The sequence below is a fragment of the Microtus oregoni genome, unplaced genomic scaffold, assembly GCF_018167655.1.
Source record: "Microtus oregoni isolate MIOR12 unplaced genomic scaffold, Mior012 000004F_ref0000308, whole genome shotgun sequence".
Lineage (NCBI taxonomy): Eukaryota > Metazoa > Chordata > Mammalia > Rodentia > Cricetidae > Microtus > Microtus oregoni.
This window is the reverse complement of record NW_024543063.1, coordinates 43649921-43666034: the sequence shown is the minus strand read 5'-3', so window position 1 is coordinate 43666034 and position 16114 is coordinate 43649921. Positions and strand designations below refer to the sequence as shown.

At 45.4% G+C, this 16114-nt stretch overlaps 1 protein-coding gene across 1 annotated transcript in view; it reads right to left on the bottom strand.

Moving 5' to 3' along the window:
- Pkd1l3 (polycystin 1 like 3, transient receptor potential channel interacting) overlaps positions 1–16114 on the bottom strand; it is a 54634-nt gene that overhangs the window by 30560 nt on the left and 7960 nt on the right. Inside the window, exons 3-10 of the mRNA XM_041650528.1 lie at positions 14964–15016; positions 12461–13819; positions 9919–10050; positions 5305–5478; positions 2991–3118; positions 2775–2901; positions 1413–1541; positions 359–590 (exon numbers count right to left, since the gene is read on the bottom strand). Of these exons, the coding sequence (XP_041506462.1) occupies positions 359–590; positions 1413–1541; positions 2775–2901; positions 2991–3118; positions 5305–5478; positions 9919–10050; positions 12461–13819; positions 14964–15016 (2334 nt within the window). The remainder of the gene's footprint in view (positions 1–358; positions 591–1412; positions 1542–2774; positions 2902–2990; positions 3119–5304; positions 5479–9918; positions 10051–12460; positions 13820–14963; positions 15017–16114) is intronic.

The following is a 16114-nucleotide window of genomic DNA, read 5'->3' as shown; positions in this document are numbered from 1 at the left end:
GATAGTATATATTCATGTTATCACTGGGTTCTACAATTAGGATTTTATAAAATTTGCTTTATCATATATATACATGTGTATATATATATATACTCTCTCTCTCCACACACACACACACACACACACACACAGACACACACACACACACACACACACACATATATATTGACAGTGCATTGGGTCAAGGTCACTTCCTGGTTGTGAACTTGTAGCTCAACCATTAGGAGGGTTGGTTAAAAAAACATGCACGCTGCCTCATCTCATAGCTGCAGGTGAACCTACAATTACCTCACAATCACAAGTTAAAAATAAGAAAAACATATCACCAATTAACTTTCAGATATCTGATGGCCAATACCTTTCTGCCACACGTGGTCTCTCGGAAGGCTGGTGTTGTGGTAGAAGTGAGTGTGGTTCTGTTTGTCCTGGAAGCCCAGGTAGAGTGTCATTAGAAGAGGACTTTCGGGTTCGATGGTTACAATAAGTGTTTTCTCCACAGAGGTGATATTCACTGTGATTGTGAAACGGTCTGTACTTGTGTTGAGGTTGGTGGGCTGGATCTCCATGCTGGCATTTCTCCAGAGCATGATCTAGAAAGAGAGCCTCCGGGTTAAGATGGGCCTGTCTGTATTCCTTATAGTGATGAGGTAAGGAACTTCCCAAGCTTTCTCCGTTGGGTCTTAGGACCCAATGCCAGGAATTAGTGAAGGGTATATAGTCTCAAATGGCTTCTCCTGGGACCGAGCAAGGTCTATCTCTTCATGAAGCTTCCTGAGATATGCAACAAAATACTGGCCCTGATATGAATCCCCTTTTTTAAAAAAAAATAAAAATAAAAACAGGGTCTCACTGTGTTGTAGAGAGGTTTCTGTCCCACCCCATTCCACAACCATTCAGACTCAAAGAAACACAGAGAGGCTTATATTAACTATAAACTGCTTGACCCGTTAACTCAGGCTTATTATCAACAAGCTCTCACAACTTAAACTAACCCATAATTCCTGTCTATGTTTAGCCACGTGGCTTGGTACCTTTTATCAGTGAGGCATTCTTGTCTTGCTTCCTCTGCATCTGGCAGGTGACTGCAGACTGAGCCTTTCCTCGTCCCAGAATTCTCTTAGTCTGGTGGTCTGCCTATACTTCCTGCCTGGCTACTGGCCAATCAGAATTTTATTAAACTAATACAAGTGACAAATCTTTGCAGTGTCTGAGAGCATTGTCCCGCAGCACTGGGTAGCCTTCCTGGCATAGAGAACTCCCTCTGTATTCTAGATGGCGTTGAACCCATAGAGATAGTGCTGGGATTAAAGGCAGCACATCTACTTAGCTCTGACATGAGCCTAAAATGCAAAGTTGTTGCATCTTTCCATCCTCTTTCCCAGGATGTCCTGTTTCCATCAAGAAACTATTACCTCTATATCTTCTATTAAATCATGGACTTGGAGCGATTGGTAATCAGAGCTCAATAGCACATTTCCAATACTTCCAACAATATTCCTGTCATCCGAAGTCTCAAAAGGGTTGAAAGCCAGTCCTGTTACCTGCCGAGGAAGCAAATTCCAGTTCCTCCAGTTGCCAAATTGTTCTTCCAGGAGACCCCTCCAAAAGATTACAAGGTAGTAACTCTAAATTAAATGCTGGGATTCCCCAACAATGTGTTAGGTAAAGAAGGGGCCTTAAACATTGTAACACTGATGAGAAACAATGAAAGAGAGCGCTGCATTTCGGTCTTCACCATCTTTTTCACACATCTGCTTGTTTGTAGTAGGAAGCAAGTATTCTAAACTCGGATACTGTTGGTGTGATTTTTTTTTTTTACACTGAATCAGTTATGATTCAGATAATCCCAGCTTTGTCAGTAGTTGAGATCAATTCAAACCACAAAACAAAAACTTAGTTAAATCTGCATATTTAATACTCTCAAACTCTCTTACTGGATTTTTATATTTTTGAGACTTGCAACATAGCCCAGGCGATCCCTGAACCCTGAATTCACCACAATCCTCCTGCTGCTGCCTCTCAAGTGCTAGGAAAACAGGCATCTGCTGTCAAACCTATCTATATACTAGGTGTGTGTGTGTGTGTGTGTGTGTGTGTTACATACGTGAGTCTGCATGCGAGAGTTTATGGCAATGAGCAGGCATGGAGAGGCCAGAGCAGGACACTGGGAATCTTCCTCTACTGCTCTCTGCCTGAGATTCTCACTGAAGCAGAAGCTTGTGTTTTTGTCTAGGTTGGCTAGTCAATGAACTCTCATAAATTGCCTGTCTCTGCACTGCAAGCTGAGGTTACAGGCACACACAGCCATCCACCCATTCATATGGGTGCTGGAGATTCAAACTGGTTCTCTTATTGACAGAGTACATGTTCTTACCTACTGTGCCATCTCCCAACTTCTCCTAGGACATTTTAAAGAGACCTTTCTCTTCTCAGTATGAAATATAAATTAGTGCCCACAGTTTCTTTCTTTCTTTCTTTCTTTCTTTCTTTCTTTCTTTCTTTCTTCTGTATACAACACTCTGCCTCCATGTATGCCCACGTGCTAGAAGAGGGCGCCAGATCTCATTACAGGTGGTTGTGAGCCTCCATGTGGTTGCTGGGAATTGAACTCATGACCTCTGGAAGAGCAGCCAGTGTTCTTAACCACTGAGCCATCTCTCCAGCCCATGCCCACAGTTTCTTTATGTGGCTCAGCTGGTGTGTGTTCTCTCTCCCTACATTCCCACACAGCCATCATATACCATCTTCATTCCCATCTCCAAGTTCATACTCACTTGAAGGTTCACTCCTGTGTATTTATTCAAGAGTTCTTTCAGTGCTTCTGCGGATGGAAAACCTAGCCTCAAGGGTGCGGGGCCACCCAGAGTATAAGTGCTCAGGGGCAAAGATGATACATTGTGGCTGCAAGAATTGAAATGACAGTCAGTTCCTGGATGCTGTCTAAAAGTCAAAACCAAAATGAAACTTCCCCAGTTCTCCAGCCTGCTAACCTGCTCAACACCACGGTAGCCACAGGAGAGGTCAAGGTCACTGCCGACTCCAGAGGCAGGCTCTGTTGGGAAAATGCTTTGTGGATCTCTCCCAGGGCCATCAAGGACATCTCCAGCATGTCCTCAACCTGCAGTTAGAGTGAGAGTCCTTGTGACCTGCGGACTGTCACTGAAGTGGTTCTGATAGGCTTACAAAGGGAACAGGGATTTTGATAGTGGTGTTAAGAAAGGGAACAGCACAGATGTGGACTTTGGAACGTCATAGAAGTGTTTAGAGTAATACTAACAACTTTGCATCACCCGAGAGGGCCAGCCAAGGAAATATGTGTGTGTGTGTTTATATAAACAATATATATTATATTATAATATATGATAATATAATAATGTGAAATGTATATATATATCCCCATATTGATGAAAGAAACAGTTCTTACCTCAAAGCAGATAAGAGAGTTCATCCTGGATTGAGTGACCAAGGTCCTGGACTCAAATTCAGGTCACCCAAATTCCATGTCCCATCGTGGTGACAGTTGGGTGAAGTTTTTATAGTGACAGAACAAAGTCTTAAATGAAGGAGTTTTTGAATACATTGGTGGAATCATTAGGTAGATGGGTTAAAGAGATTGGGGGACTCTATTCTATAGGCCTCAGCTGCTGTCTGATAGCATTCTAAGGTTTTCGGTTACTGGGAGCTAGGTGTCTGTTTGGACATTTCAAAGGATTTACCCAATGATCACACAGAGGCCAGATCACATACCGACAACAAATGGTTATTAAGACAGCGAATGATGGCCCAAGATAACTTGGTTCTGAACTTGAACCATTCCAAACTTCCCATGATCACGGAAGTTCTAACCGGTTAATCAGCCCTGTGAGGAACTTCTGTTCCTGCCCCTGATATGAGTTTCCATCAATGTTCTCATGTTAGGTGCTCTTTGTGGGGTGGAATGACAAGGTGTCCTGTATCCCAGGCTGACCTTGAACGAACTCTGTAGCCAAAGATCACTTAGTGTTTCTGATCCTCCCGCCTCAATCCCAAATGCTGTGTACGCTCAGTCTCTGGGGTGCTGCGGATGGAGCACGGGGCTTCTTGCAGGAAAGCAAGCACCTTACCAGCTGAGCTGCAGCCTCAGCAACATGATGAGTATTTAAAACCAGCTCCATTGAGATCAAATTCCCAAATGTGGTAGAGCTCACCCACTCGGAGTATATGAGTTTACATCTCCATATGTACCAATACCACAATCTGGCTTTTAAATTCATCCCCTCGAAATAACTTGGCCCACTCAGGCTTCCACAGACCTGAAGCTTCTGGACATTTCCCATCTATTACAATAGATGGCCTGTCCTGGGCGTGGTGCTTCTGAGGGTTCCCCATGCTGTATCGTGTGTCCGTGTGTGAGCAAGCTGTATGTATTTTATCCACCCCTTAGATCACACACAGTGGAACTGCTTCCACTTTGTACTCTTTTTCTGTTTGAAAAACCCTCTTTTGAACACGTCTTTATGTGGATCAGCTTTTTCAATTCTCTCCTATATATAAACCGAAAGACCAGAATTGCTAGGAGATGCAGCCAGACCTGTTTCTAACACTTTGAGGGGCTGCTGCTTTGTCTCCCAATACAACAATTTACAACAATTACGATTTCTCAGCATCCTTGCTAATACTTATTACTGACCATCATTTCTCTCTGACGTTGATTTAAGAGTCTCAGGCTGGCCTCAAACTCAGTGTGCTGCCAAGGATAACCTTAATATATAATATAACCTCACGACCATCTGCCTCTTGAGTGCTGCAATCACAGACATGTGCCACCATACCTGGCTTACCCATAGTTTTTGGTGTAAATTGTTATTGCTCTTTTCCTTCCTTCCTTCCTTCCTTCCCTCCCTCCCTCTCTCCCTCCCTCCCTCCCTCTCTCCCTCCCTTCCTTTCTCCTTTCCTTCCTTCCTATTCCCTCACCTTCCAACAAGGTCTTGCTATGCATCCCAGGCTGGCCTTGAACTTGCTACCCCCCCCATCTCAGGCTCCCTAGTGCTGGGAAAACACTATATTCAGCTTCTTAGTTCTAGCTTGCATTTTCCTAAGAGCTGTCTCATGAAGGGTTTATAATATGCGTTACTAAGTCTGTTTCACTTGATTATGAAGTGAACATAGTGTAGCCTCTGCACTGGTGGGGTGGAAAAAGAGACCGGAGAAGACTCAGTAGTTTCTTTAGTAGAGTCTCTTCTGGAGACTGGGGAGAGGCTATGTGGCTGGCTGCTAAGGTCAAAGCTCCTGGCAGAGTGGGCCACCTGCATGCAGCACCCTCACCTGCTCTGTGTCTGGCAGAAGAACCTGCTGACTTCCTTCTGTGGTTGTTATTGTGCTTCCGAGAGCCTGTAAGGGGCTTGTGGGAGTTTTGAAGTTCCTACTGTCATTGTTCTGAAACGGGATCATCAGCAGCAACTGCTCACTCAGGTGGATGAGCAAATTGGCCACGCTGACCTAGGGACATCAGAAAGGAGATGCGTGTAACTCGTGACTGTTTTAAATTTATTCTTGCCTTCTTATAAGCAGCTCAATATTCTCTCCCTCCCCCTCCTCTCTCCTTCTCTTCGTATATGTATAGATGTATGTATGTTGCGTGCACATATTCACGTGGGTGAATGTGCATCTGGAGACCATATTGATGTCACGTGTCTTTGTCAGTTGCTCTTCACCATGTTTTTTGAGACAGGGTCTCTCATTGAATGGAGGTCTTACCAACCGGCTAGCTTAGCTGTCAGCAAACTCTAGGGATCTGTCTGTTTCCACCTCTCCATTAGTAGGTTTCCAGACATGCAGGGCCACATCTGGCTTTGACGTAGGTGCTGCAGATGTGTATTTAGGTTCTCAAGCTTGCGTACAGGTACTTTACCAACTGAGATATTCCACAGCACCGCATCAATATCCATTATTGATATTATATAGTTCAAAGGTATTTTATCAGAAGAAACATCACCATTTGGCGGGCAAGAAAAATATACAATTCCATACCACCTATGGGGGAGGATTGTGCTTAATGTTATCCTAAGGAGCCGGGCGGTGGTGGCGCACGCCTTTAATCCCAGCACTCGGGAGGCAGAGGCAGGCGGATCTCTGTGAGTTCGAGGCCAGCCTGGTCTACAAGAGCTAGTTCCAGGACAGGAACCAAAAGCTACGGAGAAACCCTGTCTTGAAAAATCAAAAAAAAAAAAAATAAAAAAAAAAAAAAATAAAAAATAAATAAAAAAAAATGTTATCCTAAGGAACTTGGAGCGTTAAGTAGACAAGCTGTTTAAGTGAACAGAATCAACTAAAAGAGGCGTGCTTGGGAAAAGAGCAATGCCTGGCCAAATGCTGAGTAGGAGGGCTCTGTGTGAAGGCACGGACAGCCGTATCAAGTTTCCAGATACCTAAAAAACAGTTCTAAACACAAGAGAAAACACCATTTCTCTTTTATGCAAGAGTAAGAAAGACTAGCCTGCCAAATGCGGTCATGCATGCTATTAATCCTAGCACCCAGGAGGCAGAGACAGGGGGATTGAAAGTAAGTTTAAAGCCAGCTCAGGTGGCATAGTAAGACCAGTCAACTAACTACCAAAAGGAAATGCTAGGCAAGTTTGACTGGATGGTTACTGGATACCCACACAGGTGCTATTATTTTTACTTTGAGATGCTATTTCCTTTCAAAGTTATATTTATTAAAAGCGTCTGTAAAAATCAAAGGCACCAGTTGGGCAGTGGTGGAGCACATCTTTAATCCCAGCACTCAGGAGGCAGAGGCAAGTGGATCTCTGTGAGTTTGAGGCCAGCCTGATCTACAGAGTGAGTTCCAGGACAGCCAGGACTATACAGAGAAACCCTGTCTCAAAACAAGCAAACAAAGAAACAAACAAAAAATCAAACACATTCCAAAATTTAAAAATAAGACACTGGCACAAAATATTTGAAGTATGGTTAACAACAGTTTGCTGTGGAATATTATTTTAAGATGCATTACCTTTGTTTATGCTGTGGAGTATTTGTTTAATGATGCAAAGATGGGTTGCATTCTTTTATGTTGTCTTTATTTAACTCTGTGAAGCTGTGTTACTTTGCCTGTCTAATACACCTAATAGTCTAATAAAATGCTGAACAGCCAATAGCAAGGCAGGAGGAAGGATAGGTGGGGCTTGCAGGTAGAGAGGACAAATAGAAGGAGAAATCTGGGAGAGAGATAGGGAAGCAAGAAAAGAAGGAGAGAGGACATCAGGGGCCAGCCACTCAGCAACATAGCCAGTCATGGAGTAAGAAGTAAAGATAGAGAAAGATAAAAGCCCGGAGACAAAAGATAGATGGGATAACGTAAGAAAAACTGGCTAGAAACAAGCAAAGCAAAGGCCGGGCATTCATAAGTAAGAAAAAATTCGTCTGTGTGGGAGCTAGGTGGTGGGCCACCAAAGAGCAAAGAGCCAAAGAGTGAAAACCAATCAACTACAATAGTTACTCTTAATAATAAAAGCCCTACTACAGAGCTACAGTACAGAAAACGGCCTGATATTGGCATAAGAACAGACAGGAGGACCAATGGATCCGAATTGAAGACCCAGATATTAATCCACACACCTTTGAACACCTGATTTTTGACAAAGAAGCAAAAAATATCAAATGGAAAAAAAGAAAGCATATTTAACAAATGGTGCTGGCATAACTGGATATTAACATGTAGAAGAATGAAAATAGACCCATATCTATCACCATGCATAAAACTCAAGTCCAAATGGATCAAAGACCTCAGCATAAAGCCAGCCACAATGAACCTTATAGAAGAGAAAGTGGAAAATACACTTGAACGCATTGGCACTGGAGACCACTTCCTAAATATAACCCCAACAGCACAGACACTGAGAGAAACAATCAATAAATGGGACATCCTGAAACTAAAAAGTTTCTGTAAAGCAAAGGACATGGTCAACAAGACAAAATGGCAGCCTACAGAATGGGAAAAGATCTTCACTAACCCCACATCAGATAGAGGTCTGATCTCCAAAATATACAAAGAACTCAAGAAATTGGTCATCAAAAGAACAAATAATCCAATAAAAAATGGAGTACAGACCTAAACAGAGAACTCCCCACAGAGGAATCTAAAGTGGCTGAAAGACACTTAAGGAAATGCTCAGCATCCTTAGTCATCAGAGAAATGCAAATCAAAACAACTCTGAGATTCTATTTTACACCTGTAAGAATGGCCAAGATCAAAAACACGGATGACAACTTATGCTGGAGAGGTTGTGGGGTAAAGGGAACACTCCTGCATTGCTTGTGGGAGTGCAAACTGATACAGCCCCTCTGGATATCAGTGTGGCGATTTCTCAGAAAATTAGGAAACAACCTTCCTTAAGACCCAGTAATACCACTTTTGGGTATATATCCAAAGGATGCTCAATTGTGCCACAAGGACATGTGCTCAACTATGTTCATAGCAGCATTGTTTGTCATAGCCAGAACCTGGAAACAACCTAAATGCCCCTCAACTGAAGAATGGATAAGGAAAATGTGGTACATTTACACAATGGAGTACTACACAGTAGAAAAAAATAACAACAGCTTGAATTTTGCAGGAAAATAAATGGAGCTAGAAAACATCATTTTGGCTGAGGTAACCCAGACCCAGAAAGACAATTATCACATGTACTCACTCATAGGTGGTTTTTAAACATAAAGCAAAGAAAGCCAGCCTACAAACCACAATCCCAGAGAACCTAGACATCAGTGAGGACCCTAAGAGAGACATACATAGATCTAATCTACATGGGAAGTAGAAAAAGACAAGATCTTCTAAGTAAATTGGGAGCATGGGGATCTTGGGGGAGGGTTAAAGGGGAAGGGAGGGGTAGGGAGAGGAGCAGAGAAAAATGTAGGGCTCAATAAAAATCAATAAAAAACACTTTAAAAAAGTAATAAAAGCCTCTAATACCAAGATCAATGAATCAAGGTGAAGAGCAAACAAGATGGATGAAGACAAAAAGCTATTCTGAGAAGGAATAAAGGGGAAGGGTTCATATCTGCTTGTGACTTAGGAAGCATCATATATATTGAGGGCAAAGGGAACAATGGTCACATCTTGCTAAAGAGATTTGCAAGGGCAAATGGGTGTCTGGGGGTTGTTTCCTCATGATTGCCTTTGCTCTGTTTTCATTTTCTTCCAAAGAATGTATTGCTTCTGTAATTGAAAAATTCAGACAGAACAGTGATGTGGCTCACTTGGTAAAGTGTTTTTTAAGAACACGTGAAGCCCTAGGCTTGAGCCTCAGCACCTCATAAACTGGGTGGGGGTGCATCTCTGTTATATGGGAACTGGGGTGGTAGAGGCAGGAGGATCAACAGTTTAAGGCTATCTTAGGCTACACATCAGGTTTGAGACAAACCTGGGATACCTGAGACCCTATTTCAAAATCGAAAAAGTAAAAACAAACAAACCAAAGAACTAAACCAAACAACCAAACAACCAAAACGCTTGTCATGTATTTACAAGTGTAAAAAAACAAAGAAAAGAGAAAGTTGAGTTTCTTATGCTTCCACCTTTTTATGCATAAGAAGCAGCCTGACCAATTATGAGGAAGTGATGCAGAAAACTGCAAGGTCGGGAGCATTCTGATTGTGCTGCCTGTCCCAAGACCATTCCATTGTATCTACGGCAAGCGGTAGATCTATCTCAGCTGCATGATTTCTCCTAACAAACGAATTAAAATGAAGTACCCCAATCAGTACTCTGAGAATACCATCGCTAGTCAATGCATTCATTTCAGACTTCACGGCGCAATTGTATTTGCTGATAATCAGCTCCGTCTCCACCAAGTACTTTTGTGACGCCCAGTTCTGCAGATGGCACAGTATCCACCTCCTTCCTTCCCTTCCTGCTGCCTCCCCGTTTGTGAATACCTGAGCTGGTGTAGGAGATGTCGGAGGGGAGTTTCTCACTCTCTGGAGGATGTCATAAGCTTTCTGGAGTTCACTGTGTGCTTGAAAAGCAGGTATTTCTGGGACCAACTTCTCTGCTGTCTGATCTGTGACCTATTGGGAAGAAAAGACTTTGTCAGGCTGGAGAGATGCTCAGTAGGCAATGGCACTTATCGCTAAGACTGAAGGACTCCTGTTTGATCCCTGGAACCCACATGGTGGATGGACAGACTGATTCCTCCAAGTTGTTCTCTGACCTCCATGTGAGTAATGTAGCGTGTGAACATCCCCAGTTCCATATACACAACTAAATAAATGTAAAAAATTGAAAGATAATATTTTGTGCTGGGCAGTGGTGGTGCACAACTTTAATCCCAGCATTCAGGAGGCAGAGGAAGGCGGAACTCTGTGAGTTCAAGGTCAGCCTGATCTACGAGTGAGTTCCAGGTCAGGCTCCAAAGTTACACAGAGAAACCCTGTCTTGAAAAACCAAAAAAAAAAAAAAAAAAGATAATATTTTGTTAAAATTACTTAATACAGATTTATCATGCATTTGGAGTTTAGTATACTAAGTTAATGGCCACAACAAAGCTGACCTCCTACAAAGCTGACCTTCTAAATTCCATGAATCACAGGCTCCAAAAGGGCTGTTAGTTTCAGAAGCAAGTGGGGTGGAATTGATTTTCACTTCCTTCATACATGAAAGAAGATGAATAAGAATTTTATAGAATGAATATAAAGGCAGAAGAGGTTGCTGGTGAGATCACAGGAAAGAGTTCATAGAGAGCTTTTCTAGCAAGAACAAGGTCCCAAGTTCAAGCTTCCACCCTGGGAAAGAATTCATGTTCCAAAGGGGGAAACCTTCAGAATACTGTTTTAGCAGGAGGTGAGGTACCGAACGTTTCCCTGGACAAACGGAGCAAACAGAGCAAGGCCCTAGCTTACAAAGCTGTGCTTGAAGTCCAAATGCTACCGATTTCCATGTAAACCCAACTGCTTGTTTCGGTTCTGAAGTACACTCCACTTATCACACACATTGTCAAGAGACGCTTACCAAGGCCCTACTGCGCTCTGTAGACGCTGGGTTAAGTAGGGAGGATCAGAACTCCAACAGGGCAGGAGTGTGGAGGCAGGAGCTGATGCAGAGGCTGTGGAGGGGTGCTGCTCACTGGCTTGCTCCCATGGCTTCCTCTGCCTGTTTTCTTATAGAACCCAGGACCACCAGCCCATGGGCGGCCCCACTCACAGTGGGCTAGGGCCTCCTTCATCAGTCACTAACTCAGAAAATGCTTTACAACGGATCTTATGGAGGCATTTTCTCAATTGAGGTTCTCTCCTTTCAGATGACTCTAGCTTGTGTCGAGTTGACACAAGACCGGCCAGCACACCATCCTCGTGGGGCACATTAATAGGCCACACCTGACTTTGTGGGAGAGGTTGCTTTTAGAACTGTATCATGGCTTTGACAACTGAGGTACCAACAGGAACGGATGAAGGTATGTATGGGTGAACTGTAGCTGCCACCCCAGGGCCCAGTGAGGTTAGGCTTCCTGGATGCTATCCTAGCTACCGGCAGCTGTGGGGACACAAACCTCATGTGGTATTTTAGAACCCAGATGGGCCGCATGGTACACCTTAACATTCATGTAGGCCAGGCTGAACTTAATTCTGCAATCCTCCAGTCTCAGCCTCCTGAGCACTGGAATTACAGGGATCTGTTTCCTCACTTGGCTGTATTTAATTTTCTCCACTGATGAACACTTAGTTTTAACACATATCTGGACTTGGGCAATCTTGCTAAATTCTCTTAATAGTTCTGGTAATTTATCTGTAAACACTTCTGGATATTCGGTCTACATTTCTGGCTTCTCTTTGTTTAAGGGAAGGAACCAAACCCCGTTTTTGGTTTAAGCTCTCGCAGGCTGGTCCTTCCCCAGTGGGAGACAGTGCTGGGAGAAGAGGGAGCATCTAGCTGCCAACACCACGTGAAGCAGGTCAGAGCAAGAGGGACGTTTTAGCAGTAAAGTGTCAGGCTGCGTGTAAACCGGGCCGGACATTTTAAATGCAAATGTGGGGAATGGAATCCTTGTCAGTCACCTTGTCTCAGTGGCTTTACCCTTTCCCTAGCACCTCTGATACAGCAGGTGGCTAGCAGAAGTTCTTCACACGGTTGCGTGTGCATGCATGCGCACGCGCGCGCGCACACACACACACACACACACACTGTGGATATGTGAGTCCTACAGAGGAATGAGCCCTCAAGTGCTGCAATGGGCAATGGACACTTAACCCGCTGGTTAGACTTGTTTCATTTTTGCTTTTAGTATACAGTTCTCCTGGGAGGTAACAGGGTGGCCATTAAAAACGCAATTAAAAATCATGACTCTGGAGATGACATAAGAGAAGGGCACATGGGCTCTTTTCATGCTAGGCCAATGTTTTGCCACTGAGCTACATCCCCAGGCCTGCAAGTGCCTTCCAGGATCATGAAGCTACCCAGTTGCCTTCTGTTTTCCAGACTTACCCAATAGGCTGTACTCGGAAATGATGTTTGAGGGTGAGAGGAGAGAACTTCTGAGTGAGAATCTTCCTTTGGGCTTGAAGTGATGTCTGCCAAAGATCTTCCAGCAGGAATAGTGGATTCCGGCCTGGTGACCTCTGTCACGACAGGCCATGGTGACCTGTTTGATATGGGTGTGGCAGGTGTTACCTGTGGTGGGCTGCTGGACACAGGTGTGGCTGGTGTCACACGTGGAGAGCTACTGGGTACAGGTGTGGCTGTTGTCACCTGTGGTGGGCTACTGGATGTAGGTGTGGCAGGTGTCACCTGTGGTGGGCTACTGGATGTAGGTGTGGCAGGTGTTACCTGTGGTGGGCTGCTGGATGTAGGTGTGGCTGATGTCATCTGTGGTGGGCTACTGGATGCAGATGTGGCTGTTGTCACCTGTGGTGGGCTACTGGATGCAGGTGTGGCTGTTGTCACCTGTGGTGGGCTGCTGGATGCAGGTGTGGCTGTTGTCACCTGTGGTGGGCTGCTGGATGCAGGTGTGGCTGTTGTCACCTGTGGTGAGCTGCTGGGTGCAGGTGTGACTGATGTCACCTGTGGTGGGCTGCTGGATGCAGGTGTGGCTGATGTCACCTGTGGTGGGCTGCTGGGTGCAGGTGTGGCTGATGTCACCTGTGGTGAGCTGCTGGGTGCAGGTGTGACTGATGTCACCTGTGGTGGGCTGCTGGGTGCAGGTGTGGCTGATGTCACCTGTGGTGGGCTACTGGATGCAGGTGTGGCTGTTGTCACCTGTGGTGGGCTACTGGATGTAGGTGTGGCAGGTGTTACCTGTGGTGGGCTGCTGGATGTAGGTGTGGCTGATGTCATCTGTGGTGGGCTGCTGGATGTAGGTATGGCTGATGTCACCTGTGGTGGGCTACTGGATGCAGGTGTGGCTGATGTCACCTGTGGTGGGCTACTGGATGCAGGTGTGGCTGTTGTCACCTGTGGTGGGCTGCTGGATGCAGGTGTGGCTGTTGTCACCTGTGGTGGGCTGCTGGATGCAGGTGTGGCTGTTGTCACCTGTGGTGAGCTGCTGGGTGCAGGTGTGGCTGTTGTCACCTGTGGTGGGCTACTGGATGCAGGTGTGGCTGTTGTCACCTGTGGTGGGCTACTGGATGCAGGTGTGGCTGTTGTCACCTGTGGTGGGCTGCTGGATGCAGGTGTGGCTGATGTCACCTGTGGTGGGCTGCTGGGTGCAGGTGTGGCAGGTGTCACCTGTGGTGGGCTGCTGGGTGCAGGTGTGGCTGATGTCACCTGTGAGCTTCTGTTTGGAGCCATGCTTATCATCCATGGCATGGCTTTTGGAATTTCCAAGGAAAAGCATAGTGGCTTAGACTAGAAGATAAAAACATGTCAAGGAAGAGGCTGAATCATGTTATACCAAGTACAACATCATTGGGGCGGTATTCTGTCTGCACACTGAGCCTCCCATGTCCTATAGGACACTGCTGTCGAACATGGCCCACACTGTACATTAAGGACAATGGGTTTACTGCCCATCATTCAATAAATTATTAAACACTTACTACATGCTAGGATGTGTCCTAGAGGACTCAGGGCACAGAACAAAATGAGCCTAGTGTCTGGCCTCTTAGGGCCTCCATGGAGTGGAAACTGAGAGACAATTGCATCAGGTACTGAAGACGTGTGTGTGAAGGAGACCTCTAGGAACGCAGATGGGGGGTGAACACTGTGCTTCAGACCGGAAGTCAGAGGTGAGAGTGAGGGCAGGGAAGAGACATGGGCTCTGCCAACATGTCTGAGGACATCTGAGGGGGCCAAAGCCTGCTAGTGCTTTTGAGGAGGAAGCAGGAGGCAAGTAAAGAAAGTGGGTGGGGGATGGGGTGGATTGAGCAGTGGGGGATGAGGGGCGTGTCCGGTGCCACCAATCAGGATCCCTCTGAGTACTGTGCGGAGATCAGACGAAGAAGGAAGGGGCAAAGAAACTGGAGAACTGAGGGGCCCAACGTAGCAATTCAGACGTCGGTGACCCCCTCCTGGCAGCATTTCAAGGGATGTCAGGTTGGGAAATGCCAAGACGGGAATTTTATTTCACCTTCATCTTTTTACGTTGCTAGAAACTCTTCCAGTTAACATGGTGTCAAAGAAACAAAGCAATTTAGATAGGCCCTTAAAGGTCACCAGGCAGACCATGACGAGGAGGAGGCTGGGAATCCTTCCCTTCCCTCTGACTCCTCTCCCTCTCCGACTTGCATATCTTTTTTGTACTGCGTGAGTTTCTAGAAACTGCCCCAAGTTCTCTGAATGAATCAGAGGGCAAACAAACAGCAGCAACGAGGGGGTCATCATATCTTCACGAAAGCACAAAGACCAGTTGCTAGAACTTTCTTCAGATTACCCAATAGCTTCTTCCCTGTGCTTTCCTTTCTAGAATTGTGCCCGGCCCACTCTCAGCAGACCCCACTGACAGGAAAGATTAACACCTCACGTGTGTCTGTGAACCACATACACCACGTACCTGATCAGAAGAAACACGCTGCTGGTCACATGGGGTTGACGAGTAGGTTTCTTCTAGAGAAACAAGAAGGCAAAACTGTATATGATTAACTTGAAATCAGTCGGAAAACGGTAATTTTTAAAGTTTTATCCAGCTGCCATTATTGCTTGCTTATCTGCACTTCGCATCAGAGGCTGGGGTCGAACCTAAGGCCTCCTGCATGCTGGACAATGACGCCATAACTGAACTAAGTCCCCAGACCACTCGTTACTGCTTTCTGCTCCCACATTCTCCATCAAGACAGCCATCACCTGAAGCATCAAGTGACTCAGAGCTTGGGGGTGTTGGTAGTCTAGACCATCTGCAGAGCCAGTGAGGGGATGGCAGTGAGAGACCGGGGTCAGAGCAGCTCAGACTCCTAATTTTGTAAAAACCTTTGTGTTATTTCTTTTCTTTTTTTTCTTTTTTTTTTAAGATTTATTTATTTATTATGTATAGAGTATTCTTCCTGCATGTATGCCTACAGGCCAGAAGAGGGCACCAGATCTCATTACAGATGGTTGTGAGCCACCATGTGGTTACTGGGAATTGAACTCAGGACCTCTGGAAGAACAGTCAATGCTCTGAACTTCTCTCCAGCCCATCTTTTTTTTTTGTTTGTTTGTTTGTTTGTTTTCGAGACAAGGTTTCTCTGTAGCTTTGAAGCCTATCCTGGAACTAGCTCTTGTAGACCAGGCTGGCCTCGAACTCACAGAGATCCTCCTGCCTCTGCCTCCCAAGTGCTGGGATTAAAGGCGTGTGCCACCACAACCTGGCCCTTTGTGTGTTATTTCAATCAAATTCTCTTAGGCAGGTTCTCAGTGTTTCTATTGCTGTGATCAAACACTATATCCAAAAGGCAAGTAGGGGAGGAAATGGTTTTACACTTCAACATTGCTGTTCATCACTGAAGGAAGCCAGGACAGGAACTCAGACAAGGAAGGATCTGGAAGCAGGAGCAGATGCAGAGGCCACGGAAGGGAGCTGCTTACTGGCTTGCTTCCCATGGCTTGCTCAGCCCACCTTCCCATGGCACCACCCACCATGGGCTGGGCCTTCTCCCAATGATCACTAATTGAGAAAATGCCTTACAGCTGGATCTCATGGTGGCATTTCCTCATCTGAGGCTCCTT